At 37.4% G+C, this 13,101-nt stretch overlaps 1 protein-coding gene across 1 annotated transcript in view; it reads right to left on the bottom strand.

Moving 5' to 3' along the window:
- Positions 1-1,595: 1,595 nt before the first annotated feature.
- LOC127228264 (phospholipid-transporting ATPase ABCA3) overlaps positions 1,596-13,101 on the bottom strand; it is a 103,122-nt gene continuing 91,616 nt past the window's right edge. Inside the window, exons 27-31 of the mRNA XM_051192826.1 lie at positions 10,771-10,958; positions 9,900-10,070; positions 9,505-9,695; positions 2,200-2,273; positions 1,596-1,815 (exon numbers count right to left, since the gene is read on the bottom strand). Coding sequence (XP_051048783.1) covers positions 1,669-1,815; positions 2,200-2,273; positions 9,505-9,695; positions 9,900-10,070; positions 10,771-10,958 — 771 coding nt within the window. The 3' untranslated portion in view covers positions 1,596-1,668. The remainder of the gene's footprint in view (positions 1,816-2,199; positions 2,274-9,504; positions 9,696-9,899; positions 10,071-10,770; positions 10,959-13,101) is intronic.

Below are 13,101 nucleotides of genomic sequence, written 5' to 3'. Positions count from 1 at the left end.
AAATGACTTGACAGATTTTGATGATCCCTCTTAGATGGCCTCACTTTCCTTGGGGAGTGGGTGGGGAATGGGACAGGTGGAGGAGGTTGGGGGGGAATGGAAGGATGGGAGGGAGGGGGAACTGGGATCGATATGTAAAATAAGAAAAAAAAAAAAAAAAAAAAAAGAGGCAAAGAACCTGGAAAACCCTGGCAAGTGAATGTAGCTCAAAACACTATTAAAAAAATTTTTTTTCTGGTAGTGCATACCTTTAATCCCATCACTCGGGAGGCAGAGGCAGGTGAATCTCTGAGTTCTAGGCCAGCCTGGTCTACAGAACTAGTTCCAGGACAGGTTCCAAAGCAATACAGAGAAACCCTGCTTCGAAAAACAAAAACAAAAACAAACAAACAAAAAGTTTTCTTTCTGCTCTTGAACTTTGCATGTTCTTGGAAAGATTCTTGATTTGACTTTAGGGAATTACTTTTTTATTTTAATATATTTTATTTCTTTTTTATCTTTTGTCCCTCTCTAGATTTTTAAAATATTTTTTATTTATTTTTTCTTATTTTACATATCGGTCCCAGTTCCATCACCCTTCCTCTCTTCCTTCTTCCCTCCCTCTCTCCCACCTTCCCATGCCCCCCAACCACCCTCCCATCTCATCCCCCGCCCCCCAACACACACACACACACACATGTAGGGTAATGTTTTACAGGACACATCATCTAAAGCTGTCAAGTTATTTGGAGTAGGGACTAGGCCCTCCCTCCTGCCTCTAGGTTAAGGGAGTATCCCTCCATGGGGAATGTGCTCCCAAAGTCCTTTTGTGCACCAGGGATACATCCTGGTTCTACTGTCAGTGATCCCTTAGACTGCCCAGGTCTTCTAACTGAGACCCATGTTCAGGGGATCTGAACTGGCTACAAGACTGACCCCAACTAACAATTTGAGCAACAGTGGAAAGGTTACCATAAATGCTCTTCCATGATAATGAGATTGATAACTAACTTATCCACCATCATAGAGCCCTCATCTAGTAGCTGATGGAAATAGAAACAGATACCCACAGCTAAACACTAAGCCAAATTGGAAGGCAAATGCAGAGAGGGAGGACAAGACCAGGCTACAGAAACCCACAGAGACAGCTCATCTGAACAAGGAGGAGCTAATGGACCCCCAGGGAATTACTATTTAACTGACCTTTTAATGTTAGCTGTGTGCTTACATGAATATGTGTATGTCCTGGGAAAGATGGTTTGCCCCAGATCCTTATCCTTCTTTTATGCACAACCAGATGCTAAAACACAATGCTATTGCATTCATGGTATCCTATCTATACTACCATCCTGTTTGGATATTTCTATTCTTAGAATATTCCAGAAAAAGTTCTTGTCTCCATCCTGGTAATTGCTGTTCTTTAATGTTTCTAGGAGAGAAAACAAGATATTTCACCAACACCTTTAAATTTGTAGATGCTAGATACACAAGTGACCCATCTAAGTCTATAATGAAGGGCATACATTTTCTCCAACAGGGAAATCTTTATTACATAAATATATTTACATAAAGTTTTATATATATATATATATATATATACACACACACACACACACAAAGACACATGTCCCTCTCCAAACACAAATACAGTTGAACAAAGTCATCACAATTACTGGTTGTAACTGGATCTTAAGGCACCTCTTTTGCTTTCACATAAGCAGTTTCTGTGTTATCTGGGCCAGCAAAGGACAGGAAGACTTGCTCCAGGGTGATCTGGCTGATGGCATAGTCCTCCAAATCATATTGCTCTTTCGCTTTCTCCAGAATGCCAAACACCTTCAACAGCAACAGAAAACATACAGTCACCACTGACAAGCTCCCTCCAGACCTTGGCCCAGAGAAGTCACTCCTTCCTCTCCCCAGTGTTCCCTGCCTGGAAACATTAGAGGACAAAAGGCTCAGAAAGGTGAGAGGGGAAAGCTCGAGAAATAGGTAATTGAGAAACCAAGAGTAGGCAGTTCTCTGTTCCAGTTCTCTCGACGGACACAGACTAATCATAGCATTTAGGGGTAGAAATAAAAGGCAACTAAATTCTAAAGATATTTGAAAAGTAACATAAATGTGCAACTGCCCCCATATTGCAGGCATGATTCCATTGCCTGGATCCCCAGTACCCCATCATTAGTGCATCTATCATTAGTTTATGTTTTGGACCATTACCTTTCCCCAGCTGTTGTTCTTGCTGGGAATGTAGTAATTAAGGGTCCCTTGATTCTCTTGCTTCAACTTGCTACCTAAGACAGGAAAATAAGACAGGTGAATCTTTTTAAAATTTCATTTAAAACTGCCAAAATAATGTTACATCTACATAATAATATATACAGTGGAGAGACTAATGGGTCTATACATAAGTGGATAGGATCGAGTATTCAAAAACATAAGCCTCATGGGGACATTCTCATCCAAGCCATCAGAGACAGTATGGCTAGTGTTCTCAGAGGATTTATTACTGAGGAAATCTTTATTATGTGGAGTGCATGACAGTCATTAGCGTACATTTTCCAACTCACATGTCTAATGATAGATACTTCTCCTCCTAAAATTAACGTTATGAGACTTTACTGCTAAACTAGTGCTGAGAATGTGGCCTGGGGCAATGTACTCCTGGCCATGCATCTTCCTACAGTGACTTTGGAGGAGATCAGGGAAGACACTGCCTCAATATTCTTGTGATTATCCAATTTCTCTGCCATATGAAAAGGAATACCTATAGAACATGCAGGCCACCAAAGTCTGTTAGTTTGTAAGAGTTCACTAGTATAGTCAGAAGGAAAATAGTAGTATCTTTTATGAATTTTGAACACATACTTGTTTATGCCTGAATTGTGCATTTGTAGATTAAATTGACTTTAATTTAAAAATTGAAAGTAACTCATGTGTAATTATAATGATGTGAGATTTTTAATATTAGACCTAAAGGATGCATTGTTGCACAAATCTTTTTATTATATACTGTTTCAAACATAGAACTTAATTGTTTGAAACCACCATGCAGCAAACCTCTCATTTAGGTCAAATAATAACAAACCGGATGTCCCACATGACACTTTCCAGCCTCTGCCCTAATAAAAGGTCTCTAGTGCCTTTATTGTAATTGAATAAAAATTGCCTCTCACAATTATTTTCCTTTGTTCATGGTGATAGACATGGGGTCTACATGCAGTCTTCTACACACCATCATCCAGTTGTGCCAGCACCATTTGTTGAAGATTCTTTACTCCTTCCATTGTATACTTTTAGCTGTTTTGACAAAAATCAGGTGTCCGAAGGTGTGTGGGCTAATATCAGGATTTTCGATTTGATTCCATCGGTCTATCTGTCTATATTTTTGCCAGTACCAAGCTGTTTTACAGACTATAGCTCTGTAGTAGAGCTTGAAGTCGGAGATGGTGATGCCCCCTAAAGTTCCTTTATTGTACAGGGTTGTTTTGGCCATCGTGGGTCTTTTGTTTTTCCATATAAAGTTGAGTATTGTCCTTTCAGGGACAGTGAAGAAATGTGCTGGAATTTTGATGGGGATTGCATTGAATCAGTAGATTGCTTTTGGCAAGATTGCCATTTTTACTATGTTAATCCTACCTATCCAAGAGCATGGGAGATGTTTTCATTTTCTGGTATCTTCTTTAATTTCTTTCTTTAAAGACATGAAGTTCTTGCTATATAGGTCTTTCCCCTGTTTGGTAAGGGTTACCCCAGGATACTTTATGTTGTTTGTGGCTATTGGAAAGGGTGATGTTTCTCTGATTTCTTTCTGAGCCCCTTGATAGTCTGTGTATAGTAGGGCTACTGTTTTTTTTTTTTTTTTTTTTTTTTTTTAGTTTATCTTGTGTCCTGCTAATTTGTTGAAGGTGTTATCAGTTGTAGGAGTTCCCTGGTAGAGTTTTTTTGGGTCCCTTATGTAAACTACCTTATCATCTGCAAATAGTGACAGTTGGTCTTCTTCCTTTCCAATTTGTATCCCCTTGATATCCTTTTGTTGTCTTATTGCTTTAGCTAGAACTTCAAGTACAGTATTGAAGAGATAAGGAGAGTGGGCAGCCTGGTCTTATTCTTGATTTTAGAGGAATCATCTTAAGCTATTCTCCAATCAGTTTCATGTTGGCTCTGGCTTTACTGTATATTGCTTTTATTATGTTCAGGTATGTTCCTGTTATCCCTGATCTGTCCAATATCTTTATCATTAAAGGGTGTTAGATTTTGTCAAATGCTTTTTCAGCATCTTGTGAGATGATCATGTGGATTTTATTTTTCAACTTGTTTATATGGTAGATCACATTGATAGATTTTTGTATGTTGAACCATCCCTACATCCCAGGAATGAAGCTTACTTGGTCATGGTGGATGATTTCTCTGATGTGTTCTTGGATTCTATTTGCCAGTATTTTATTGTGTATTTTTGTATCAATGTTCATGAGAGATATTGGTCTGTAGTTCTCTTTGTTAGTTATCTCTTTGTGTGGCTTGGGTAACAAGGTAATTGTGGCCATGTAAAAAGACTTTGGTAATGAACCTTCTCCTTCTATTGTGTGGAACAATTTGAGGAGTATTGGTATTAGATCTTCTTTGAATTTCTGGTAGAATTCTGCACTGCAGCCACCTGGCCATGGGCTTTTTTTTTGGTTGGGAGGCTATTTCATTAGGGGTTATAGATCTATTTAAGTTGTTTATTTGTTCTTGATTTAATTTTGGTAAGTGACATGCATCCAGAAAGTTGTCCACTTCTTATAAATTTTTGAATTTTATAGAGTGCAGGTTTGACCTGGAAATTGTCTGGAATTTCTTAGTGTCCTTTGTTATGACCCTCTTTTCATTTCTGATTTTGTTAATTTGAATGGTCTCTCTCTGCTTTTTGATTAGTTTGGATAAAGGTTTGTCTATCTTGTTGATTTTCTCAAAAAACCAACTCTTTGTTACATTGATTCTGTGTATTGTTTTCCTAGTTTACATTTTATTGATTTCAGCCCTCAAATTGATTATTTCCTGGTGTCTACTCCATCCAGGTGAGCTTGCTTCTTTTTGTTCTAAGGCTTCCAGTTGAGCTGTTAATTCTCTAATGTGACTATTGTCCATTTTCTTCATATGGCCACTTAGTGCAATGAACTTTCCTTGTAGTACTGCTTTCAAGGTGTCCCATAAGTTTGGGTATTTTGTGTCTTCATTCTCATTGAACTCTAGGATATCTTTAATTTCTTTATTTCTTCCTTGCCCCAGGAATGGTGCAATTGTGCATTGTTCAGTTTCCATGAGTTTATAGGGTTTCTGTATTTTGGGAATTCCAATTTTAAAGAATGAGGATCTGATGAGATACATGGGGCTCTTCCAATTTTCTTGAATCTGTTGGGTTTGTGGATACATAGTGTGAAAATCTCACTTTGTCATTGAATATCTTATTTTCTCTGTCTATAGTGTTTGAGAATTTTGCTGGGTATAGTAGCCTGGGCTGGCATCCGTGGACTCTTAGAACTTGTAGAGCATCTATCCAGGACCTTCTGGCCTTGAGAGTTTCCATGGAGAAGACTGGTGTAATTTTGATAGGTCTTCTTTTATATGTTATCTGACCCTTTTCCTTTGCTGCTCTTAATATTCTCTATTTATTCTGTATTTAAGACAGAGCTAGCCAATATTTAATGCTAGTAACAGGTCAAGGGCATTATATCTAATACAGTTTCACTGTGTTATTTGGGACTGGTGCAGCTGTGGGACCAGGCTGGCAGGAAACTGCTTGTAACAAAATGGCACAGCAATGTAGCAACTAAGAACTTTAACTTAAAACTTAACAAAAGCTTAAGAAGGGGTTTTAGAATTAAAAGAACAGAAACAAGCAAGGCTTCTTGTTAGCAGCTCTTTTCTCAGTTAGACTGTTTTGCTAGAGACAGATACATGCCAGGCTCCTTTACAGGAGGTTTCTTGAGTCAGCATAGTGGCAAAAAACCAGATGGCTTTAAAAAGTGCTGCTAACAATTCAATGGTGTGTATGAGCAGCTGGTTTAAAAAAAAAAAGTAAAAATAGAAAGAGAGTAGCTGAGCATTGTTGGAACATGCTTTTAATTCCAACACTCAGGAGGGAGAGGCAAGTGTATCTCTGTGATTTCAAAGTGAACCTGGTGTACAGAATGAATTCCAGGGCAGCCAAAGTTACACAGAGAAACTCTGTTTCAAAATATAAAAAAATAAAAGTAAAAGAAATAGAGGAATAAAAAAAGCCATGTAAAAATGAAAAGCACACAAAGAATCTGGAAACTATATGCCATGGTGTTGTCTTTAAATTGCTCAGTTGCCAAGGAAAAAATAATTGCTATAATACACTTGATTATCAATGTTGCTAAATTAATCCAATTTATGTATTTCAAAAATGCTTTGACTTCAAAATTTAAGTTCAAAGACATGTTACTGGGGAAAGGGATTTCTATTTTTGTTTCCACAGAAAATAAAAAGCTGTGGATTCCTTCCAGACAAACATGGTTTGATCAAGCAAGACCCCCTAAAACAGTTTCCCAGGTAATCCAAAATTCAAAACAGCTGAGACAAAGCAGCCTTGCAGACTACTACAACCAGGATTTCTACATCTTCTTAGGATTCCCAAGGCAGCATCCCCGACCAGCAGGATGCAGTTTGGAAAGAACAACACCCAAATTCCCAAATACTATTTATAATTTTTTTTCATTTAAATGGGGTTGGTTATAAATGGTTAATGACCACAACCAATCTCATTAAAGGTAAAAAGGGGTTTATGGCATAGATATGAATACTTTGCTTTGTATGGATTTTCATTTATTGATACAATTTAATATCAGTTTTGTGATATGTATATTTCGCCTCTTGTTTAGGTATTGTGTTTATATAGCTCATTTAAAAATGTAATGTATAATTTAGTACAGATTATAGATAGTACCTATGATAGTGAAAACTTATAGTTAGGTGGGTTAGGTTTTCTAGATATATAGAGATGTATTTGAGATGGATAGGCATCCTTGAAACCATTCAAAGACCTACAGAATATGGCATTTAAAATGGTTTAGGATTTTTCTTAACAGTGAGGCACAAATGGTCCTGGCAATATTACCTGCGTCAAAAAGAAAGATGGACATCAAAGAATCTCGTTATGGAGTTTACTTCCAATATGGCAAGACTAGCCATTTGGGCAAGAAACTGCTCTTGTCTGGACTGATTGACTTTATGCTATATAAACTGGACATACAGGACCCACAGGAAAGTGACTGCTGATACAAGATGGACATTGTTACAGGGTTCCTGCTTTATGGAAGAGTCTGACAGACATTCTGCAGGACATAGAGAAAAGTGACTGACAAACTGCCAATACAGGTGGACAGTTTAAAGTTTCCTGTTTTGCTGAGGACTCTGCCAGACACACTATGGCCTATAGGCTGAAGATGGAACATTACAGAAGAACTTCAGGTAACTGACCAGGCAGTGAGTTGTCCCTGTCATTTCTAGAGCTTATATTATCCTTCTGTGGTCTTTGATGGAGTTGAAGACAGATAGTTATGGGTATAGTTTTCCTTAGTTAGGATTAAAGATAAGTTACATACTAGACTTTAGACTCACAAAGATAGGATATATGATAAAATATTTTCTTTAAACCTTGCTAAATGTTAATGGACTGAACATTATTAACTGTGGTTCTTATTTGATAACTGTTTTGTTATGTATTTTATTATGTTGAAGTTAAAACCCTTCTTTTTATTTTAGACAGAAAAGAGAATATAATGGAAGATGTCATTTGGTAAATATGTTTCTTGTATTGGTTAATGAATAAAGTAATGTTGGCCAATAGGAAAGCAAGATAGATTGGACTAGGAGACAAAGAGAATTTGGGAGGAAATAGTAGGGAGGAGATTCAAGATGTAGGATGGGGAGAGCAGAATGCCAGCCCCTCTCTCCAGTAAGATAAGACCATGAGGAAATACTTAGATTAATAGAAATGGGTTAATTTTTAAGACAGAGGTAGCTAATAAGAAATGCTAGTTACAGACCAACAGCTTTATATTTAATATAGCATCTCTGTGTGTTATTTGGGGCTGGAGTGGCTGTAGGACCAGGCCAGCAGGAAAACCTGCTAGGTAACATTTGCCAAATCAACATATAAGCAGTTATTTAATTTTTTGGACATATGCACCTGCATTTTCATACCATATCAATATTACCATGACCAATGCTTAGGTGATGATTTCCCCACACATCTATTCTCCACATCTACAATACTATTCTTTTACTTGGTGATCCCAATTTCTCCTGTGTTATTTCCTATTTCTTTAGACTATAAAATTCCAAAATCCTCAGCTTAACTCAATAGGAATTTCTGTTATGTTTTATGTTTCCCAGTAAGGTGGAAATGAAGATTAAAAACCCGCACATGTTAAAATCCTTGCTAGGAGTCTGTGAGAGTGAGGGGAGGAACTGAAAGCAAGAACAGCGTGTTGCTCTCTGTGCACTGTCCAATGTGGCCAACACAGATTCTTGCTGAATTTAACATACTGAAACAGAATTCTTTTTCTTAATTTTTCTTAGCAAATGAATATTTCATTAATCATAACATTTATAAAATAAATTTCTTGTTATCATTGAGTTATCCGATTTTTAAGAGCAACCAACATCAGAGACAGAATTCTTAGAGGAAACAAACCATACTTATTTGCATTTCAAAAAATCAGTGCTATAATTTATAATACAAGACAAAAAACTTAATATTTTTCATAGATTAGGTTATGGCCTGAATATTTTTCTCTTTCAAAGGGCATAAATTGAAATCCCAAACCTCAGGAGACTTTGGAGTTATGGCCTTTACAGAGGTAATTGTGTTTAAATGAGGTTGTAAGTGTGACATAGCTAACCCACTGGGACTTGTGTCCTTTGGAAAATAAAAAAAATGTGAAACTAGACATCGGGCATGAGGGAAATGCAAAGACATAGAAAACAACCTATGAGAATAAAGTGGGAAAGATGCTGTCTGCAGTTTAAGCCAGAGAGAACTCAGAAGAAACAGGCCTGCTGGAAGCTTGATTTTGCACTTCTAAGCTCCATGACTATGAGAAATTAAATACTATTTAAGCTATCAATTCTGTGTTATTTTATTATGTGAGTCAGTCTTAGCAGACTTATATGGATTATATTTTTAAAAATTGGAATATATTGCTTTAAAAAAAATAAAACCCAAACCTTCAAACTTTAGATTCTGTGACTTCAGACAGTAAATCATATATCAGTTTATATGGAATATTATGTGACTCACTCACATGAGAGACTGACAAACACCACTTTTCTTCAACACTTTGCATAAACAGACAGAAATAGTTACAGACATAAACATCCTCCTCGCAAAGAACCCATTATTATGTGTCAGACATACCAAAAGCTAATGAGAAACTACTATTAGCAACACATAGCAAATTGACGGTGAAACAACAGGCATGACTTAAATGGCAAAGTTAACCTGACCCAACTTACCTGGGAAAACCTTGGTAATAAATTTTTTAAAATCCGTTATTACATCACCACCAGTGTCAGTTTTGAACTTGATATTCATGGTGTAAACATTGCCAAATTTGTTTTTGAGATGCTGAGGGCTACCCAGGCACATAAATTTTCCCTGCACCATGATGGCTAGCCTGGTACAGAGAGCTTCACACTCCTCCATACTAGAAAAACAAGATGCCAGAAGGACATAAGACAAAATTATCTCTGTTGGAGGATATTAAAAAACCCAGTATTTTGTGACCGTCTTTGAAGAAATAATTTTCATTTGCCTATTATCAGGGCCAAAGGGAATACACTATTCCTGGCCCCAGATATTTCCCTCTCAACAGTCATAGAACTTTTCCTATACCCCCTGTGAGCCATACCTGTGAGAGGTTATTACGATGACCTTGCCACTCTTTCGTGTCTTTGTCACTGTGTTCCAGAGCATTCGCCGGGCTAATGGATCCATGCCACTGGATGGCTCGTCTAGGAAGACAACTGATGACTTTCCCATTATGGCAATAGCAGTGCTCAGTTTACGTTTGTTTCCTCCACTTCAGAGTCAGGAAGGAAGAGACAAAGGGGAAGCTTTACATTACAGTAACTTAGTACTGATCACACATCTAATTAACATTTGAATTTTGTTTACAGGAAAAAAATGGTAAGATTTTGAAAGGGCTGAATACGTGGAAACAGTTGCTAAAAAACGTTAAAAAGTGTTAGTTACATGTGACTGTATTTGGACATGAGACAAAACCCAATTGTACTCAGCAATTACTTTCATCTTTAATACAGAATGATGGCTTTATAAAAAATCCGATTTATTTTTAGCTATACTATCAGTAAATTCAGATTTTTATTCCTGAAGTTTCTTGAATTTCTTGAATTTTATTCTTGAATTTCCTAACATATAAACCACATGGCAGCCAGCCAGAACAATACAGAGAACCTCATCTTTGTCCTTTATGAGGAGACAAAGAACTACAGCAAGACAGGAAGAGAGACACTCACTTTTCTAGTTCACTGGCTAGAATTAAAATTGGACCAGGGTTGTGAGTTTATCTCTGCAAACAAAAGGTGTGCTGCTCCTAGGCTGTGCTTCATTGCAGAACACTTGAGTACTTCAGGCTTTGCCTGCCTGCTATGGAGTTTGGTTAGGTTAGACTGTTGTCAATTCATTCTAAACACATCAGATCCCAGGCATGAAAGATGTCAGAACACTACTGCAAAGGGAGCACCAGCATGTGAGCTCACCTCAAAGTGTAAATAAACTTCTCAGCTTGTGGTTGCAGGTACAGCATTTCCAACAAGTTGTCCACATAGGGTCTAATATTGTTCTCTGGAATCCCCCACAGCCTGGCATACATGGTCAGTATCTCCCGAGTGGTCATATACTCCAGCAAGGCATCAAATTGTGGACAATAGCCAATTTTTGACCTTATCTAAAATAAGAGAATATTGACAGAGATGAGACAACTATCTCACTGGGCATCACACAGTGAATGTGGATAATATAAAAATTTCAAAGTTTTCAGGCCTGGAACAAATTGATGCACTTCTAGCAAAGAGTTTTGTATTTTCCAATGGTCACAGAATTACATGACTAGGGTGACTGCATGTATTAGAACTCTAAGGCATAAAGAACTTCATGCACCTTCATGCATGTGCCCAGGATAACTTTTATGAGTGGACATTAGAACTAGAACAGTACAAGTTTATTTGCCTGGAGGATGCTGGTCTACCATCGCTCAACCTATAGTCTTTGTAAGCTTAATCAGAAGTATGAAGTCTATCCTCAACAAGTAAATGAATGTTTTTGGTTAATAAATGTTTTTCATTAATAAATCTTCATTTGTTCTGTCCTGAGGAACACCGGGCTATAAAGAGGGAAGCCTGCTATTGAGGTGAGAGGGTGATTAACAATATCTAGATTTAGTGGTACCCTGACTTCTTAAGTGTGATGATAAATGAGTGAGTAGAGTGTTGTGGGATATTTTGATCAAACTCTGACACTCTTGATACTGAAAATAATGTTTACCATTTGTCAGAGGGCATAGCTAGTTACTAGCTGACCAGAATTAGCCTTAGAGGTTTTGGAAGATCAGGACATATAGAGAGACACAAAAAGTAGTAGAGAGGAGCTTAGAAAGAAGGGGCTCCTTTGGATCGAGGAAAGAGAAAGAGAGGAGATCTCTGTTCACATATCAGCCACTTCTCTGACCAGGTTTTTTCCCCTGATATCTGACTCCAGGGTTTTATTTAATAATAGAACAATATAAATAATCCCTTCAGTGGAGTCATTAATTGTTCTCTTGTGTGTAATATGGCTTTTAGGAGGGGTCAAGATGGAGAGTCTAGAGAAAACGGAACTGTCAGCTGCCTCTTCCCGGTAAGAGGAGACCACGTGGAAATACATAGATCAACAGAAATGGGTTAATAATTAAGACAGAGCTAGCCGATAAGAAACAAGTAACTGGCCAACAGCATTATATCTAATACATACTCTCTGTGTATTAATTGGGGCTGGCGCGGTGGCGGGACCAGACCAGTGGCAGGCAGAAAAACCCTACTCCTTACATATGGCACCCACTTGGCTAATAAGAACTTCCACTTAAAATTTAACAAAAGTTAAAAAAGGGTTTTAGAAACAAAAGAACACAGATAAGCAAGGTTTCTTGGTAGCAGCATTTTTCTCAGTTGGACTCTGACTTGTGAGAGACAAGCAGATATTTGCGCGGCTCCTTTAAGGGAGGATTCCTGACTCAGCATAAGTGGCAAAAACCTCATGGCTTTAAAGAAGCACTGTAACAATTTATTGGTGTGTATGACAGATGGCAATGACAGTGACTACATCTCCAAGCCAGCAGCATGCTTGCGGAATGGCAGCGCAGACCAAGGCAGTGAGCACAGCTTTCAGTGCTGGCGGTAAAAGTACCCGCCACCATCTTTGATAAACCGTAGCTGACACATTTTAGCAATGTTGTTGTTTACCAGATAAAAGACTCATGGCTACAAAAAGATAAAGATTTACAGTAAAGACAGATTCACATTAAGAAAACCTCTAAAGGTTTACAATGTGTTTTAATATATACATTGACTTGGGAGAGAAAAAGAATAAAATGGTTTTAAAAATGCAGGGAGGCACTGGGTGTGATGGCACACACCTTTAATCCCAGCATTGGAGAGACAGAGGCAAGCAGATATCTTGTGATTTCAAAGTAAACCTAGTATGCAGAGTAAATTCCAGGACAGATAAGAGTTACACAGACAAACCCTGTCTCCAAAAAATAAATAAATAAATAAATAAATAAATAAAAATAAAAAAATAAAAGTAAAAGAAACACAGTAATAAAAAAGCCAGGATGGAGAGAATCTGGATACTGTACAGTGTTATATTGTCTTTGTATCTTTTGACTGCTGAGGAAATAACAACTGTTAAAACAAATGCTGCTGGGTCAATCCAATTTATATATTTTAAAAATGCTTTGACTTCAAAATTTAAGTTCAAAGGCAAGTTACTAGAGAAAAGGATTTCTAATTTTGTTTCAACAGAAAATAAAAAGCTGTGGATTCCTTCCAGACTAA

This window comes from Phodopus roborovskii, unplaced genomic scaffold, assembly GCF_943737965.1.
Source record: "Phodopus roborovskii unplaced genomic scaffold, PHOROB, whole genome shotgun sequence".
Lineage (NCBI taxonomy): Eukaryota > Metazoa > Chordata > Mammalia > Rodentia > Cricetidae > Phodopus > Phodopus roborovskii.
Note: the sequence above shows the minus strand (reverse complement) of the source record. Positions and strands in the feature narration are given on the sequence as shown.